General features: G+C 36.2%; 1 protein-coding gene across 1 annotated transcript; it reads right to left on the bottom strand.

Moving 5' to 3' along the window:
* Positions 1–6,046: 6,046 nt before the first annotated feature.
* On the bottom strand, positions 6,047–10,304 carry LOC107063393 (uncharacterized). The gene is made up of 2 exons (XM_015315231.1): positions 9,970–10,304; positions 6,047–6,164 (listed from the first exon to the last, which is right to left on the bottom strand). The coding sequence occupies exons 1-2, from the start codon at positions 10,302–10,304 to the stop codon at positions 6,047–6,049; spliced, it is 453 nt and encodes a 150-aa protein (XP_015170717.1).
* Positions 10,305–19,440: the final 9,136 nt, after the last annotated feature.

Here is a 19,440-nt window from a genome sequence, read left to right as displayed (position 1 = left end):
GGGCAGATCTCAAGTGGCAGATGTTCTAGAGTGGCAGGCTGCTCTTAAACGGAAAGTGACTGATCTTACTGAGATTCCGAATAACAAAGAGATTGAAATCGCTTCACTGAGGTCTGAATTACAGAAGGCGGTTTCGAGGGGACCTGGTACCAGCAATGGAATGAGCAGGTGTTGCAAAAGTTAAGGGATGAAAATCAAAGGCTGCTGAAGACAAATGCCTCACCTATTAAGGAAGTTAAGGCTCTCAACAGGCAGCTTATCAAGGCTTATGAGGATGCAAATGAGTGTCTGTCTCTGTTTATACGCACCCTCATTCCCCTTCCCCTTCCGTCCTAAAAGTGTCTTGTTTCCTTAGTTTCCTTTTTGTTCTTCAATCCTAATTAAAACTCTTGTGGCTTTATGTTTTGTTGTCTGACTACAGTGGTCAGTATCTGTGATCTAATGTTATTATGGTTCCGCCTTGTTAATGTGTGGCTTAATATTCTCTTTATGCTTACATACACATGTTCTGTGTGGCCCAAGGCCCTGAATTCTTATTTGCCTTGCATTTAACTTGAATATGTTTACTGCTTCACCTTTTCAATGATGTCAAAAGGGGGAAGTTTTATTGTAAAGTTGGCTGTGGAATAGGGGCACTGAACTAAGGGGGAACTGTGGTTGTTAGGGGCTTTGAACTAAGGGTGAACGAACTGTGGTTGTTACTGGTGCACTAACAAATGGGAAATTTGTTATGTATTTGAATGAATGTTTGTTCACTCACGTGAGGAGTTATGAAGGTTGTTTGTCATCATCAAAAAAGGGGAAATTGATAAGAGCTTATGCCTTTTGTGTTTTGATGATCTCTTCACAAGTGCAGAGTGCTTTGATGATCTCCTCACAAGTGCAGGGACCTGGTCCTCTGCAGAGTATGAATACTTGTCTAGCTGGCAAAGTGTTGTACAGTTGTAAAAATTGTCTGCGTCAGAAAATTGGTGAAGCTGCAGAGTACTTCACCAATCAGAAACAAGAGGTTGCTTGTACGTTTGGTAATAACTTTTTATGGTATATACTAAACAAAATACAACAATATTACTCATTCATTCAAAGAGAGAAAAATTTCAAGCTTCAAGAACAGCAAGGGACTTGATTGAAGTGCTGCGATTTGCTTTCTGTACCAGCTACTTTTGTTTGCTTGTAATAGTTCTGATATTGTAAGATCCGTTTCACTTGTGAAAGAAACGTTTCAAACTTGTTTGAATCATTGTAAGAACTAGGTTAAGGGTAACTTAGGTTCTTACTCTAAAAGTCTATATTAATCTAGGAAAAAGCCATCTTCAAGGTAGAACAATACTCACACTCAACAAAAGGATCTTATAAAGTGCTGAAGCATCTTTGTTGAGTTTGAGTTTTGTGTCTATCATTTTATAGGTTTTTGCATCTTGAAACTTCTCAAGTATACAAGCAAAGACTATTTTGGTGAAGTATTCTCCAGCAAGCACAACAAGGACTTGATCGAGCTGCAAGTGTCAGAGTGTGTCTTAGGAGTTTTACTTTCGTGCTTATATTGTAAATTTGTTCCTAATCTATAAAGGATTCAGATTCTTGTGTTCGTTGTAAAAGTCTAAATCAGTTGAAGCTAACTGATTTAGTGGGCAGCATTGGTTGCTGCTTAGTCAAATTCTAAGTCATCTAAGAGCTAGTTGATTTAGTGGGCGGTGTGGTATCCGCTTAGCAAAGTCTAAGTTATCTAGGGGTGATAGCTTAGTGGGCAGTGTTGTATCTGCTCTGGCTCATCTAAGTAATAGGAAGTATTGCTTAGAGTTGGGATTAGTAGGCTAATCTCAGTTTGTAAACTTGCTTTTACTTTTGCTTTGAGAAGATTAGTGAAAACAGTTTTTTTTAAAGTCCTGGCAGGCCAGGTCGTGGTTTTACTCCCTTGAGCAAGGAGGTTTCCACGTAAAGTTGTTGTGCAATCTTTACTTTCAGCACGTTGTTTATTTTCTGTTATTTTAACTGTGCTGAGGACTTGGTCCCATCTAGACCAGTGGACGCATACATTCCAACAGAGGAAAAGAGAGAGAGAGGGAGGGAGTCGGTGGCACTAGAGAGAAGAGAGAAAGAGAAGGTTTTGGTCTTAGGTAGATTAAAAAGGAAAGAGTAAGTAGACTCAATCTGGACCATCAATTTATTTTGAATGGACGCACACGATTGATTCTTGGATTGATCTGATTTAAATGGACGGTTGAGATTTAAGGAAATTGGATCACCCAAAACAAAATGTCAAAAAACATAAGCTATCAACTCATATCTATCTCTGCCCCTCGATCGAACAAAAGTCGTTTGATCCTATATAAAAACACGTACTCATCGTGGTCGTCCCTCAGTCCTGATTCTCAGGATAATATTGAAATGTGGATCCTCAGTCCTTGCCATTGTGCAACTTCTGTATAGAACCCTGGGAGTCCTTCTCTTCCTGAAGAGCTGGTGATTGTGGGATATAGAACTTAAAGATATGTACTGAGTTCCATTTGATGAGTAACTGAGAACAAATTAGAGGGATATGGAAAGAATGAAGTAATAGATACATTTAGGTATAGGGGCTGAATCCGTAAATCATATAGATAGAATATAATGATAGTACGCTTGGGAGATCTCAGTAAGCTGCTTATACCATATTTCCCTCTCTTTTTTTGTCAATGTGTATTCTTTAGGGCAGGGTATATTATCAAGGCGGCTGTGCAACTCATCTACAGCGAAACACCCATCTAGATCTATCTGACGCAGCCCGCCGGGGGTACGGGCTTCATCAAAGAGATTTATCGCAAGGAATGAGTTAATATATTCCATTGGGTGGGGGCTATTTAATAAGATTTCGATGTAACTCTCACCCATTGTATGTAAGAAATCCTATATTATTCTTCTTGAATTGTCTCGAATTACCTACGAAGTTTGAGGGGTTCACTAGATTTTTTATTCCTTCTCCATTTCTGAGAGCTGGGAAAGGTAAATATTACTACACTATTTCTTCCCTCTCTTCCGCACTCCGATACCATTGATGTCCAATAGCTTTTATAGTAATGGATGGATCTACTACTACCTCGACCATTGAGTATAACAGAGCAAATGATGGTATAGCAATGAACATAGAGATGATACTAGGAAATATGGTCCGAAGAATCTCGATAGTAGTTCCATGAACAATCCTTTGAGGGATTGGATTTTTTTATAGTAGAAATGCCATAAAGCGCGAAATTCACTCGCTTATCCGGAATGAGCTACTGAGTTGGAGTACAAGAAAGAAGCACCACTTCTTTATTATATTGAAACTCCGCTCTGAACCCGAATCATAGAACTTGGACTTAGATCGTTCGTTTCCCAATTCAAACTCGGATCAGTTGGCAAATGGATTCCGTGCCTGGGTACGAAACTCTAAATGAAAAATTGGCTAGAGGCCAGATCGCTCACTCAACAATTTTTGCTTCTCCCAATGGGAGCCTTTACTAGTAAGGGCGCGTGGAATCGGGGAGGCGGATGAGACTTTATTTAAAGGCTTCAGGTTGAGCCCCCTCCCTTCAATAATGTCGAAGGATCACGAACGATATATAGCACAAGAAATTGACCTAAGTAATTTCTTATCTTTTGAGATCAATGTTGTTATGCTAGATTATATTAAGGTTAATTATCTATCCCTAGTTAGGGAGGGGCTTCTTAAGCCTCGTATTCTAGCATCGATTAATATACATGTTGCAATCAAGAGTTTAAGGGATACCTTCCTTAAATATGAAAATAAGGGGTCTATCACATATTAGAGTCTGCTAGATGTGTTGTTGGCTGATGTGCAACGAGCCCGTTATGAAGATTTTATACTAGATATTGCTTCAGCTTAGGGCCTATTCCCTATTTGATTCTCTAGGCTAGTGGTCCCTTTTGTCTGGCCATGAATAGTGAGTGGGACCTCATGTTCGCCCTACGTCCCGTTGGGAACCATGAAACAACTAACACCGTATCTTCTACTCCGTACTATGAGATAGAGGCAATGAAATGGGAATTGCAACGCACTATTCGGTCTATCCCTGAAGAAAACAAAAAGGCAGGTTTATGGTGAGCACATGTACGACAGAAGAGGAAGCCGGAGGAGAAGCGCTACGAAGAACAAGAAGTTCTGAAGTTTAAGGATTAATTTCTACCAGGTGATGTCGAAGCAGAATTCATAAATAAGTTTAAGAATCGAAAACAGGGTTTTTCCAAAATTTCTATGAGAAAGTACATGAAGGAGGTTAACCTATTGTCTCTACGATGTAGAGTGAAGGAGGAGGACAAAAGGCAATATTTGAGCTTGCAATGCCTGTAAAAGAAAAAAGTATAGGCTTGATTGCCAGTCCACTCATTGTTATCTGATAGCCATTGGATATTAATATATATAAAAAAATGCTATTCAGGGAATCTTTCCAGCGGACTCTCGATGGTGCACACTCTGGACTTGTCGATCGTTATTCTATATGATGAGTGATTTATTGAATTGCTAGTCTGTCAGTGAGAGAAGTGATAACTTCGAGAAAGTCCCGCCCAAAGAGCTTAGCCAAGAGTGGACCAGGCCATATGGCGGTCCCCCAAAGCCGGTCATCGGGAGCAAAGATCCTTCTCTTGAAAATTGAGATAAGAATAGGCTAGATTTGAAACCAATAAGTGGCTATAATTGAAATAAGAATTTGAATTGAAGTGGCTAGAATTGAAAGGAATTAGAACAGAATAGGCTGGATTTTAAATGATTTGGAAGAAAATTAAGGAAGTGATATCCAATTAATAAAGTACTACACTTATTAAAATATTTTCACATAATTAAACACACCTAAATTCTAAAATAATTTAATACAACAATTTTTATAAAATATGCACACTAAAATATATAATTTTTAGACAAAATCGAATAACATTTTAAACTCAAAATAGGTTTTAAAATACGCATTTAATCGAATAGCACTATCAAAAAAGGGTTATAGGTCGGTCAAAATTGGGTGTCAACAATGGACACTTTCTATTTCATATGGTAATTAAGAAATTATTACTAGATTGATCAACTTGCTATTTTGCCCTTTGTTTATGTTAGTTAGCCTCTTGAAAGAGAAATTCTTTTGTTTAAACTTTCAAAGGTCATATTTATTATAGAGGTAAAATGTAAAAAATTTAATCAATTATATCCTAATTTAGTAAGTAATCAAACAATATGAGATAAATATTTTTAATAAAATGTCGATCTAGATATAATATGGGACATTGGGAATAATTAATAACCTTTCTCTTCCCATCAGAGCTCTAATTAATGTTTCCATCTACTTATGGGCGCATCTTGAACTTTATTGAATTTATTGTAATGTGGACTTGTGTATTCCTACTTGCTTGGTACTATAATTACAGAAAATTTAACTTATTCCTATTTTGTTTTTATTCTTGTTGCTTGCTACTTCCTCCATTTAATAATACTTGTTCACTATGCTATTTTGAAATGTTCAACAATATTTATTTATTTTATGACATCAATGGATAATTGTACACTTACTTCCTATTTTATCTTTATCATTAATTGTAGTCATTTCTCTGTTACATTTTCAAGACATGTATTTATTATATTCAAAATGTGATATAGTAAAATAATCCTTTTATTGATAGTTGTTTAAAATGTGTGCAAAGTCAATAGTAGACAACTATTGTTGAACAGAGAGAGTATTACATATGATATAAAAGAGAAGTATTGAAAACACTCCTAAACTCAACGTGAATTATTAATTTCATCTCTAAACTATTGATAGCTTTAAAAATTTCTTTTACTTGATTAGTTGAACTTAATACTTCATCGATCTTGCAACATGAGTGAATTACACCCGTAAATTTTCGCTAAGTTTAGAGGTGTTTTCAGCACTTTTCCCGACTTTTAGACATATCTTAAGATAAATATCCAACATACTACAATAGGTCATTCTAGAAGCTTTTCTAAAAATCTAGGATATTTTGTAGTTCCAAAATATCAACTTTTTATTTCACACTCCCCCTTAAAATGATTTTTTGAAAATTACCCCGAGCTTGTTGTGGAAGAAATCAATCGAAGTTTTTGAGCATTCCTTGGTGAAGATCTCAACAGTTTTGTCGGACTTCTTAGTTCTTCCAATGATGAAGGTTTTCTGTAAAACCTGCAAGGAAATAAGAATACGTATTGATAAAATCTCTATCTACATAGCGGGCTAGCTTAATAATATTTTTGTATGGTCTTTTCAAACCATGTGAATGATCTCCTCCTTGTTGAGTTTCATATTGTTGAGTTATTAAGCTCTCCTTTTTCTTAACTTCTCGACAGTTGTACTATATGGAGAAACATCTGTGATGAGAAAGTTTTAAACTTCATTTCTCAAGATTTTAAAACATGCTTCTTCCAATGCAACTACACGATACTGAGAGATTTTATTAATATTAGCCTCAACATTCAAGTCGGTGATGATATCAATTTTTGGTGAATCCCCGACACTGTAATATGATTCATCATCATGTTCCCTTTTTAGCTCATCAATAACATGTTTATCAGCTTTAGAACTTCCAAAAATCATACCTTTTTCAGTCTTAATTAGATTATCTATCAGATTCCAATATTTGCTCTGAGCCAGTGATTGACCCCGATATGTCAGATGATAGACAAGAGATTTCAAATTTCACTATATCTCCCTTAATGCATTCTTAAAAATAAATCGTTATTGTTAAATATAGTTTTAGACATTACATGGTCAAGATCAACTTATTTGATTTCTTTGATAACAACTATCATATCATCAGTATAAACATCTTCAAAAGTTTCTTGCTTCATACAGATGAAATTAATGTCTTGCTTCTCCACGTGATCGACTGTATTATCTTCTGAATTCTCGATTCAGTCTCTTTCAATGGAAATCATGACATCTATTGTTCGAGCCTCACCTACTAAACACTTACCCAGCCTTCTTTTTCTTCAACAACCTTTTGAGTCATATTACTCTCCGTGCCTCGACAATATCTTTTTATATGTCCTATTTTACCATACCGATTACATATGAGAGTCTTATAATTATTAGTAGACTTTCCCTCCTTTCTAGGTGATCTTGAATCACCTGAGGATCGAGTGTGTCATATATCTCTTGTTTTTCTTTTGGAGTTTCTCTTGCCAGCTACAAAAACATTTTCTTGTCCATCTTTGACGAATACACCAACCAACTATTTGCTAAAACTCCTATGACGAAAACAAATGATATATATTCATATTTCAAATCACGAATGACAATTCTTCTCATTTGTGCTTCAGAGATAGCTTCGTCTGGATTCAATAAAGATATCTCAGAACAAAAGTTCTTAATCTTTTAAAAATACTTGGCGAAAGAAAGATTACCCTGAGTGGTGTAAGCCAATTCATTCTCCAATATCTACAGTCGAGCTTTATTCTTCTTGTTGAACAAACGATTGAGGGTCCTCCATAATTCATGAGCTGAATTACACCTTATAATATGATAAAATAAACTGGAGGATATTGACCTCTTCAAGACGAACTTCACCTTAGCATTAACTTGCTTCCACTTCTTATATATGATATTATTCTTTGATTCGTCTGCAAGAGGACTTGCGTTAATCCCATTAACAGCATCCCACAAGGTACAATTACATACATGTCTTTCATACCTTGTAATTGGACTGATTCAACAATTTCATCCTCAGTCAATTAATACGATTGCTCAAATCCATCTACACAAACTAGTTGAATGTATCACCAACCCGATCTTGAAAAATAAAACTCAGAAGCCAACGTATGGCTATGATTCTGATACCATGTAGAGAATAGCAAAGAAACGTAGAATCGAAAAATCATCTGCTAGCCCAAGATCGTTAGCTAAGATAGAAAGATTCAACTAAAAAAGAGGAAGTTAGAAGGAGAATGTGTATTTTGGATAAGAGAAATTTGTTATGAAAGAAACACTTTTATTTGGGTTGTTCTTGGGTTCCGTACAAATGTATAAGACCATCCCATATTTATACTTATCTATGGATGGTTCTAGATACTACACAATCTAGACTATTCTATGATTTACAACAAATATCTAATTCTCTAAAATCTACAAAAACAATCTAGATACTTTTATCTCTTAACTATCAAATAAAAATCTAGAACTTCTAGGCATATCTTAAGATAAATATCCAAGATACTGCAATAGGTCATTCTAGAAGCTTTTCTAAAAATTTAGAATTTTTGTAATTCCAAAAAATCAACTTTATTATTTCATAGTCATTAATTAAAAAGTTTGTCTAAGAAAATTATTCTTTCAATAAGTTAATATATTTTACTATTAATTTTCTTATAGGTAGATCGATTGATCAAATTACATTACAATATTTTTTTTGATTCTTTTAATTTCTGTTTTACATTCTTTATGTTATGACCCAGACCGTCGTGATTCGCATCTACACTAACTCTCCAGTGGGAGAATCATTACTAGTACCCAACTAAGCAACTTAATGAAAAACTAAGCATTTAAAGATACGAATGCAGGTTTAAATGACTAAATAACATGGAGTTCCCATAAACTCTGAAAGCTTAAATAAGCAACTAAACATAACTATTGCGGAAATTCAACCCCTAGAACCTGAAAGTCAATGTACCAAAACTCTACTAAACGACAAGTCTAAGAAAAGGGGTGCAACCCCGAATCTAACATAAGTAAAAGTCTAACTAAGCAGTCTGAGTCTGAAGAGAATGGACTAAACAATTCAAGGATCAATGGCAGCCTGGAAGAATTGGCTCACCCTTAACTCTTGTCTTCGATCAATGATCCCCTAGCTGAGGTCAATATGTAGCTACCTGAAGATGCCCGGTACTCAACGAAGAACGAGCAATTGCAGTATCAGTACACAACCACAGTGCACTAGTAGGATCACGTGGCTATTTCAGTAAGCAAAATGCAGACAGGTAATTACAACACAATAAACACACATATACAGAATACATAGTTCAATTAACATTTCAGGAGCAACATACAATTCCCCAATATCAATGACAGGTAGATATGAACATAATAATCACAAGTGGTTCTCTCATGGAATCCACACACAAACTGTTAGTGTGTTGGAACGTGACATACGATCTAATGTATGTGTCAGAACGTGACATCCGATCCAATATGTGTATAGAAACGTGACACCCGATCCAATGTATGTGTCGGAACATGACACCTGATCCAATCAGCACAATCACATCACAACCACGCCATATTGAATAGTACATATAGTCACATGATCAAATAATAGTTCATAACATGTAGTTGTTCGCACATAATCATTTCATTGGATTCGATTCACATTTCACTATTCATATACATGCATGCATAAAATGGAGTAATTAACCAGCATATATCACATAAACAGAAAATCAAACCATCACCTATCTCTAAACCAAGCTTGAATCCTCCTAAGACACTTGAGCCTTCCCTTTCCGGATTCTTTCAGCTCGTTCTTGGTCTAAAATAGTTAAATAATGCAAGGATCAATAAACAGGGACTAATTTACCTGGATAATAATCAAACTATCAATCCTAGGCCAAACCCAAGATCCCAATACTCAATTAGGGCTTTTACTCCCATCAACTTCATGCCAAAACCCTCATCCAATGATAATTACTCAAGATTCTAAATTCTAATAGAGGAGTAATTATCTTACCTTTAGTGCTAGAAATCATTGGAATGAAATTTTCTGGCTCTAATTCTTTCCCCATTGGCTTTTCCAATACGACGAAAACAGGTCGTTACAATAGATACCAATTTATCCATCACTCGTCCCCGAGTGATAAACTAGGAAAAAACTGGCTAAGGTTAGAGTAGAGTAGTACCTGAATCGCTGAACAACTGGGGATACTTGTCTCGCATGTCCTTTTCGATTTCTCAAGTAGCTTCTTCAACTGGACGATGCTTCCAATGAACTTTCACAGACTTAATCTCCTTGGTCCTTAGCTTCCGGACATCACGATCAAGAATTGCAATCGGTTCCTCCTCATATTGAAGGTCCTTGTTTAACAAAACTGAGTTCCACTTTCTGATGTAATCTCCGTCACCATGATACTTCTTTAACATGGACGCATGAAACACTGGATGGACCCCAGATAGGATAGGCGGTAAAGTCAACCTATAAGCCACTGGCCCTACACAGTCAAGAATCTCCAATGGCCCGATGTAGCGAGGACTAAACTTGCCCTTCTTGTCGAACCTCATCACCCCTTTCATGGATGACACTTTTAGAAGAACTTGCTCACCAGCCTGAAATGTCATGTCCCTTACCTTATGGTCTGCATACTTTTTCTGTCGACTCTGGGCTGCTAGAAACTTAGCTTGGATGCTCCTCACCTTATTCTAAGCATCTTTCACCAAATCAACCCCCAAGGTTTCACATCTTCAGCCTCAAACCACTGTATGAGTGATCTACATCCCCTCCCATAAAGGGCCTCAAACGGTGCTATGTCTATGCTGGAGTGGTAACTGTTATTATAGGAGAACTCACACAAAGGTAGGAACTTATCCCAATGCCCTCTAAAGTCAATCATGCATGCCCTCAACATGTCTTCTAACACTTGGATAGTCCTCTCTGACTGTTTGTTCGTCTGTGTATGGAACGTTGTGCTAAAAATGAGTTGAGTTCCCAACTTCTCATGCAATTTTCCCTAAAATTTTAATGTGAATTGCGGACCACGATCCGAGATGATAGATAGGGGCACCCCATGCAATCTCATTATCTCCTTCACATACACCTTAGCCAACTATTGCGCGTTATAGTCTACTCTGACTGGAATGAAGTGGGCTGAATTAGTCAGTCTATCAACCACCACCCAAATGGAATTAAACTTCCCCAAGCTCATGGGAAGACCAACCACAAAGTCCATAGCTATCATTTCCCACTTCCATTCCGGAATTGGCATTCTCTGAAGAAAACCTGTAGGCCTTTGGTGCTCATACTTTACTTGCTGACAGTTTTGGCACATAACAACAATCTCAGTTGTGTCTTTCTTCATGCTAGGCTACCAATAAAGTCGTTTCAAGTCTCGTTACATATTGGTCACACCCGGATGACTGGAATACAACGAACCATGGGATTCTATCAACATCTTCTTAATCAATTCATCCACTCAGGGGAAACAAATTCTTCCCTTAAAACTGAGCACACCACCTGCATCAAGAGTCATATCTTGTGCCTTGCCAGACACTGTCTTCTTTCTAAGCTCATTCACATTCATCCTCAAACTATTAGGCCTTGATCTCGTCAATGAATGTGGGCTTAACCTCAATGTTGGCTAACACCCCACCTTTCTTTGAGATGCCTAACTGCATGAACTTAGACTCTAAGGTTTGAATTTCCTTAGACAAAGGTCGCTTGGATACACCCAAGCAAGCTAGACTACCCATACTCACCGCCTTCCGGCTTAATGCGTTTGCCACCACGTTAGCCTTACCCGGATGATACTGGATAGTGACATCGTAATCCTTGAGTAATTCCATCTACCTTTGATGTCTGAGATTTAAGTCCTGTTGAGTGAACACGTGTTGTAAACTACGTTAGTCAGTAAACACCTCACAGTTGACACCATAAAGGTAATGCCGCTAGATCTTAAGGGGCAAACACTACCGCTACCAACTTCAAATCATGCGTCGGGTAGTTCCTCTCATGCACCTTCAACTATCGTGATGCATAAGCTATGGCATTCTTATCTTGCATCAACACAACACCCAAACCCAAATGTGAAGCATCACAATAAACAATGAAATCTTTACCTTCTACCGACAGTGCCATAATAGGTGTTGTGGTCAGAAGGGTCTTAAGCTTCTAGAAGCTCTCTTCACACTTGTCGGTCCACTTGAAAGGCACCTCCTTTTTTGTCAGCCTTGTTAAATGCGTGGCGATATAAGCAAATTTTTTGACAAATCGCCGATAGTAGCTGATGAGCCCCACGAAACTCCTAACTTCCGTCACAGAGCTAGGCCGGACCCAGTTCCTAACTACTTCGATCTTTTAGGGATCTACCATTACCCCTTCCATTGAAACCACATGCCCAAACAAGGGAACTGAAGTCAACCAGAACTCACACTTGGAAAATTTTGCATACAACTTTTGTTTCCCAAGGACACCCAAAGCAATGCGAAGATGGTCGGCATGCTCTTCTTTACTCTTCAAATAAACCAAAATGTCGTCAATAAAGATGATGATAAAAGAATCTGGAAATAGTTTGAACACACCATTCATCAAACTCATGAAAGGTGCAGGCGTATTGATCAACCCAAACGACATTACTAAAATCTCGTAGTGCCCATGGCGGGTCCTGAACGCCGTCTTTGGTACATCGTCAAGACTAATCTTTAACTGATGGTAACCACACGTTAGATCAATTTTAGAGAAGACGGATGCACCTTGCAACTGGTCAAATAGATCATCTATCCGAGGCAACAAATACTTATTTTGAATGTTGACCCTATTCAACTGTCGATAATCTATACACATCCTCATACTACCATCCTTCTTCTTAACAAACAAAACCGGAGCACCGCACGGGGCAACACTAGGACGGATGAAATCTTTATCAAAAAGCTCCTGGATTTCAGGTTTAAGCTCTCTAAATTATGTCGGAGCCATGCGATAGGGAGGAATGGAGATGGTGTGAGTGCCCGATTCCAAGTCAATGCAGAAATTTATATCTCTCTCCGGAGGCATACCATGCAAATCGGTAGGAAACACTTTCTTGAATTCAGACACTACCGGAATAGACTCAATAGAGGGAGACTCACCATCAAGAAACCAAATATGAGCCAAATATGCCAAACACCCCTGCCCCACCAGTTTTCTATCCCGAATGAAAGATATGACCTTAGCTGGCTTAGACTTGTACACCCCTTCCCACTCTAACTTTTCCCTACCCGAGATCTCTAGAGTCACAGACTTAGCATTACAATTAATTAGAGTATAATAGGGGGACAACCAAGTCATGCCTAAGATTATATCAAAGTCAATTGTATCCAAAATAACCAAATCGACCCAAGTCTGAAAACCCATAAACAAGACAGGACAAACACGATACACATGGGTGACTATGACAAACTCTCCAACTGGGGTAGAAACATAGATGAGGGCATCAAGTTTATCACAAACCGCATCAAATCCCAAGGCATACTGAACTGACATATATGAATAAGTAGCACCTCGGATCAAACAAAACAGTAGCAATCCGATCACAGACAAAAATAGTACTTGTGATCACTACATTAGACACCTCAGCCGAGGTCTTGCCCGGAAAAACATAAAACTGAGTCATGTCATCTTGACGGGCAACCTCCTTGCCTGCCGGCTTTGCTCTCCTATCTGCATTACCATTTCCCTGGCCTCCACGGCCTTACTGATTTCCTCCTCGGCCACATTGTAGACGTCATCTATCGATACTACCGCTGCCCACTGGTACCACTGCTCTGGTCTGCTGCTGCACGAGTTAGACAGGCGCGGATGGGGACAATCTCTCATTATATGTCCAGGTTCTCCACAATTGTAACACACTTAATGACTTAACCAAGTAAGCATCACTGCTATTATATCCATCTTATGAAGCAATTCATGACAATCAACAAGGAAATCATAAGCATATTCAAATTCAGTACCCACAAATAATAGGGATTTCGACTTTAAGAACCTAATAAAAGATCATGTTGGTCACTAGTCTTTACATGCCCACATTGACTCGGGGAAACATGCTTATTTGGAAGGATGCATCATCTCTTGCCAGTGTTGGTGTTACCATTTTTGTTGCTTTAATTCTGACCATAGAGTAAAGAAGGAAAGATACTAATTTGTATCACCTAGCTACCAATTGGATTCAAGTAATAGCACGAAAGAAATGAGTTTTCCTAAAGTCCTATAGCCTCTCGAAGAAAAGTACAGACGTCTCCGTACCGTTCCGCAAAAACTCTACTAGACTCGTTTTGGTACAATGAGATCAACGAACCTAGGGCTCTAATACCAACTTTGTCACGATCCAAACCGTCGTGATTCGCACCCACACTAACCCTCCGGTGGGAGAACCATTACTACAACCCAACTAAGCAACTTAATGGAAAACTAAGCATTTAAAGATACAGAAGCAGGTTTAAATGACTCTATAACATGGAGTTCTCATAAACTCTGAAATCTTAAATAAGAACCTAAACATAACTATTATGGAAATTCAACCCCTAGAATCTGAAAGTCAATGTACCAAAACTCTACCTAACGACAAGTCTAAGAAAAAGGGGGTGCAACCGGAAACTAACATAAGTAAAAGTCTAACTAAGCAGTCTGAGTAAAAAAAAAAGGAATAAACAACTGAAGAATCCATGGTAGCCTGGAAGAACTGGCTCACCCTTAAATTCGGTCTTCGATCAATGATCCTCTAGCTGAGGTCTATCAGTAGTAGACGCCTGAAGATACCTGTACTCAACAAAGAACGAGCAAGTGTAGTATCAGTACACAACCACATTGCACTGGTAGGATCACCCTGCTACTCCAGTAAGCAAAATACAGACAGGTAATTACAACACAGTAAACACACATATACAAAATACATAGTTTAATTAATATTTCAGGAGAAACATACAATTCCCCAATACCAATGATAGGTAGACATGAGCATAATAATCACAAGTGGTTCTCTCATGGAATCCACACCCAAATTATTAGTGTGTTGGGACGTGACACCCGGTCCAATATATGTGTCGAAATGTGACACCCGATCCAATATGTGTGTCGGAACGTGACACCCGATCCAATGTATGTGTCGAACAGCACAACCACAATCACAACCACACCGTAATGAATAATACATATAGTCACATGGTCAAGTAACAGTTCATGGAATGTAGTTGTTCGCACATAATTATTTCATTAGATTTGATTCACATTTCACTATTCACATACACGCATGCATACAATTAAGTAATTAACCAGCATATATCACACAAACAGGAAATCGAACCATCATCTACCTTGAAACCAAGTTTGAATCCTCCTAAGACACTTGAGCCTTCCCTTTCCGGATTCTTTCCGCTTGTTCTTGGTCTAAAACAGTTAAATAATGCAAGGATCAATAAACAAGGCCTAATTTGCCCGGATAATAATCAAACTATCATTCTAGGCCAAACCCAAGATCTCAATACTCAATTAGGGCTTTTTCCACCATCAACTTCAGGCTAAAATCCTCCCCCAATGATAATTACTCAAGATTCTTAGTTCTAAGAATCAAATTACGGATTAGAGGAGTAATTATCTTACCTTTAGCGCTAGAAATCGTGGAAAACTGTCAGGAACTGCTCTGGTTCGTCTCCTAGCTCTCAAGAATGATGTTTTGCACAAATTAACGATTTTGGGGTTTTTCCCCGACTTAAGTCGCGACTGTCTCGCCACAGCGGGATCCAACCCGCCACAATGGATCTGCCCTGGCGGAACTACTAACCCCGCCCTGATGGCTTGCACGGAGACAGAAAGTCAAAATCTGAGTTTCAAGCTCCCATTTCGCAACACACCTTCAACCCTTGACGTTCAAAAACTACCCTTTCATGCCAAGATCAGTTTCGAGAGTTTTACTCGCCCAAATTTGATTCCGTAAAGCCGTACAAGCTCTTTAATGCCTTAGCTATCCATTCATGTGATCAAATTCATAATTAAATCCCCCATTCATTACCAAATTTCCCTAGACCTTACCTGACTCAAATTTCGTCCAAATCTGGACTAGGCTAGAAATTTCCAAGTCACTACTCAAAGAATTAGACATGAATGGTAAAAGAATAATTTGAGAACGGTCGAAAAAGGTCACATAAAGAATTTTTTTAAAGATATTTAGAAAGTTAAACCTTGATCATATTGTAACATATCATAAGCAAATTTAGTTAGAAGGGTTCCCCAATCAAATATTGTATAAAATAATTTCAAAATCCTAATTGATCCTTAAATCGGGGAACATGCAATATATATATAGTAGTTTCGAATCTTTTTGTTTTAGTTTCGAATCCTAAACAACTCATCATCGTATTGAAATGGATCATTCGTATAAATACCCTTATTTTAGGGTGATTTTTAATTTTTGCTATTAAATTTAATGATTTTTAAATTTTCCCTTGAGAATTTAAGTAAGAAAAACAAGTGGCCAAAAATACATAAGAAATCAAAATAACAAATATTTTTTATTCGACATGAGTATATATTTTCGTATCATAATATAATATAAGTTATACCTTAAAATACATAGCAAGTTATGTCACTTAATATCTACAGAATTAATGCCGATGGAGGCATAGTTCATTTCAGAGCCCACAAATTATGTCATTAAAGACATAACTTGTATCAAAATATAAACATAAACAAAATTAATGAAAGGGAAAGTATCATTCCAAGCCCACCGAAAATTATGTCTCCTTAACGAATTTAATCCCCTCACACACTTGCCAAGGTTTGAATGAAACACTGTTATACAGTACTAACAAAATACAGAATTTCAGCGAACTCAACAAATGAAGTATATCACACGACGCTTAATGTGTTTTTCTTGAAAACTTTTACTCAAAGAATAAGAGAAGAAATATTCGACTTTTGCCTGCTTTTAGGATCTCTCCTTCACCATCAATGAGGAAATTTTTTCTCTAACATATTTTTTCCTCCATTTCACATTACATTCATCTTTTAAAATTTAACCTTTAAATAACCAAAAATAGAGGTAATCCTATTAAATAGTAAAATGTGTTATATCTCTGATAGTTTAAGCTTTTAGATGAGATGATCACACACTACAATATGGTATCAGAGTAAGTCCTGAGATCGAATCTCACTGTTATCCATATGAAAAAGAATTTGCATGTATGCTCTAGAAAAACATTTTGCAACAATCCATGAAAAAACATTTATTGAATTGTAATTTTCTGTACAGAAATACGACATGTTTCCAAACAACTTCATTAAAATATTGAATAGATTTAGGTTGAAATTAAGTAGATTTCCTTTTTTATCCCATAAAAATTCTACTGTTATATATATCTCAAGACAATCATGACTTTTGACTTGTGTTTCCTCAATAGATATTTGTCCACGTTGAAAAATGAATGATATTAGTTTATTCATTAAAGTAATTTATATATGATTAGAAGCGGATTCAGAATTAGAGGTGAGGCTATGATTTTTGTTTTAGATTCTAGGATAATGATATCATGTATTAGTAATTGGGTTTAAATATAATTTTATACATGTTTAATAAATTTTTATTAATATAAATATAAAATTTGAATTAAAGTTACTGATTTTGGTTGAGCCTGTATGTCGATTTCTAACTCAGCCCTTGTTTGAGATTTATAATTTATTATTTTATGGCAATTTCAAATTAATATAATATAATCGAGTTTACATTAATATAATATTTATAAATATTTAGTGAATTTCTTTATATATTACATATATAGGGTTTGAACTCGTATACATATATATATTTTTAGTAGAAAAAATTCTCAATATTTTTCAACATTTTCGGTTCTAAATAACGTTGCCGACTTGGAACAGTTCAATTAAGGTCTTGTAATTTATACTCAAGTTGTAGAACTTAATAATTATGTGATAGGAAAAAAAAAAAATTATAAGTTGACAGATCCATTAATATTGAAAAATCTGAATATTATTTTGGTCATGCATATAGCATTCTTAATATTTAGTGCTTTGGTCTTAGCTAAAATTTTCCAAAGTCTGAAGTTGGAAATTTTTGGCTTTTTGGTGTAATAATGAGTTTAGGATTTGAAAGAAGACATTTATTCAGAAAAGTTAGCCCACATTTTAACCAACATTATCTACCAAATTTGAACCCTCATAGTTCATGTTGAAAAAAATTGCAAAATCGAAGGATATGGCTCAGTAGATAAGGCTAATTACTTTTTCATTAATCAGAAGTTTTAAGTTTGATCTTTAGGTATGAAAAAATTCTTGATAGAGAGCGATTTCTCTCACATGAAATCTCATGTGGCGTGAATCCGGATTAATCAGATTCCGGAAAACAGATTGAGTGGAATTGAAAAAAAGGCACAAATTTCAAGTTGGACAAAAGAAAAGGCACCAATTTCGTAGAAAATCTTCTAAAGTTACTACATCTACCTTGTCAATTGGCAGGTGCCATGTTATTTTCTTTTAAGAAACTTTCAACTATGGTCTTTAGGTATTCCTTTTTGAATAAGTAATGTACAAATTGACATAAATATAGATAGAAATAGCATTTTATTAGCTTATATTTATACTAAATTAAATTATTATTATCATGAGCTTTAATTGTGATAAATACGAGATCATAGCTAGATAAACTTCAACGCTGAAGTATTAATTGAATATTGTATTTTCACTTGTCTAATTATGCTTGAGATTCACCGAAGATGTGATGTGTAGTTGTGCACTTCTTTTTCAAGAACTTGTCGACCTTAATATCTGTCAGTCCTTCTTTATGATCCACCATGATTGTTAAGGTTTATCATATTTGTCACTATTGAAACCCATAACACATATTTTTCACTTTTACACATATGCTTCATGAATTTGTTCTCGGGACTATGTCATCATCGAATTTAAAAGCACTCATAACATATTATGAACTTATATTATGTCTTATAAAATTTCACTTTTCACTTTCATTTAATTACAGTAGAATTCGCTTAAAATATCATGTATATTTGTTCTTCAAAAATATATCCGTCTAAAAACTTGCCAGTCCTTATTTATATGATCCGTACTAATCAACCCGTCCTCTATGATGTTACACACTATTAATTTGCTCATACGCAATGTATATATATGTAGTAATGGTCCCCCCTAAAGTTGTTAGATTTAAAGTGGAGGAATTGTAGTTGGGAGACCATGACCAAGACATGTCTATTTCAAGGTGGTACTATTACCTTTTCTTAACGTTACTATGCTCTATTTATTCAAACAAATGTTAAATAGTCAAGCTTGTTAGTCTTTCTTTTAGCTTTTGATTTTCAATAATATATATTTAGAGACTCGACTTATTCATTTTACTTGTCATATTTTTTACAAGTATTTTTAAAAAATTATAAACTAAAAAAGTAATTAAGTAAGTAAGTCTTATTAACTCTTTAATAAAATTTCAATACTACTCTTTTAACCACATGTCCACATTTATCATGATTCATGAGTAAGGAAGGGTAAAGGGAGAAATTAACAATTAATTGCATCTTATTTTTCAATAGAGTTTTATTAACGTTTTTTCCCATACCATTATTAGTAAAGATAGTTTGATGAAATACACATCTAATCAAAGTTTTGTTAAAACATGTATCAAGTCAATCGAGATCAAATAATATGAAATGGTGGGTTTGGGTTGGGGGGGGGGGGGTTAAAACCTTTTTCATCCATTTTTTT

Source organism: Solanum tuberosum, unplaced genomic scaffold (genome assembly GCF_000226075.1).
Source record: "Solanum tuberosum cultivar DM 1-3 516 R44 unplaced genomic scaffold, SolTub_3.0 scf00344, whole genome shotgun sequence".
NCBI classification, from domain to species: domain Eukaryota; kingdom Viridiplantae; phylum Streptophyta; class Magnoliopsida; order Solanales; family Solanaceae; genus Solanum; species Solanum tuberosum.
The sequence above is the reverse complement of the archived record's forward strand: the minus strand, read 5'-3'. Positions and strand labels throughout refer to the sequence as shown.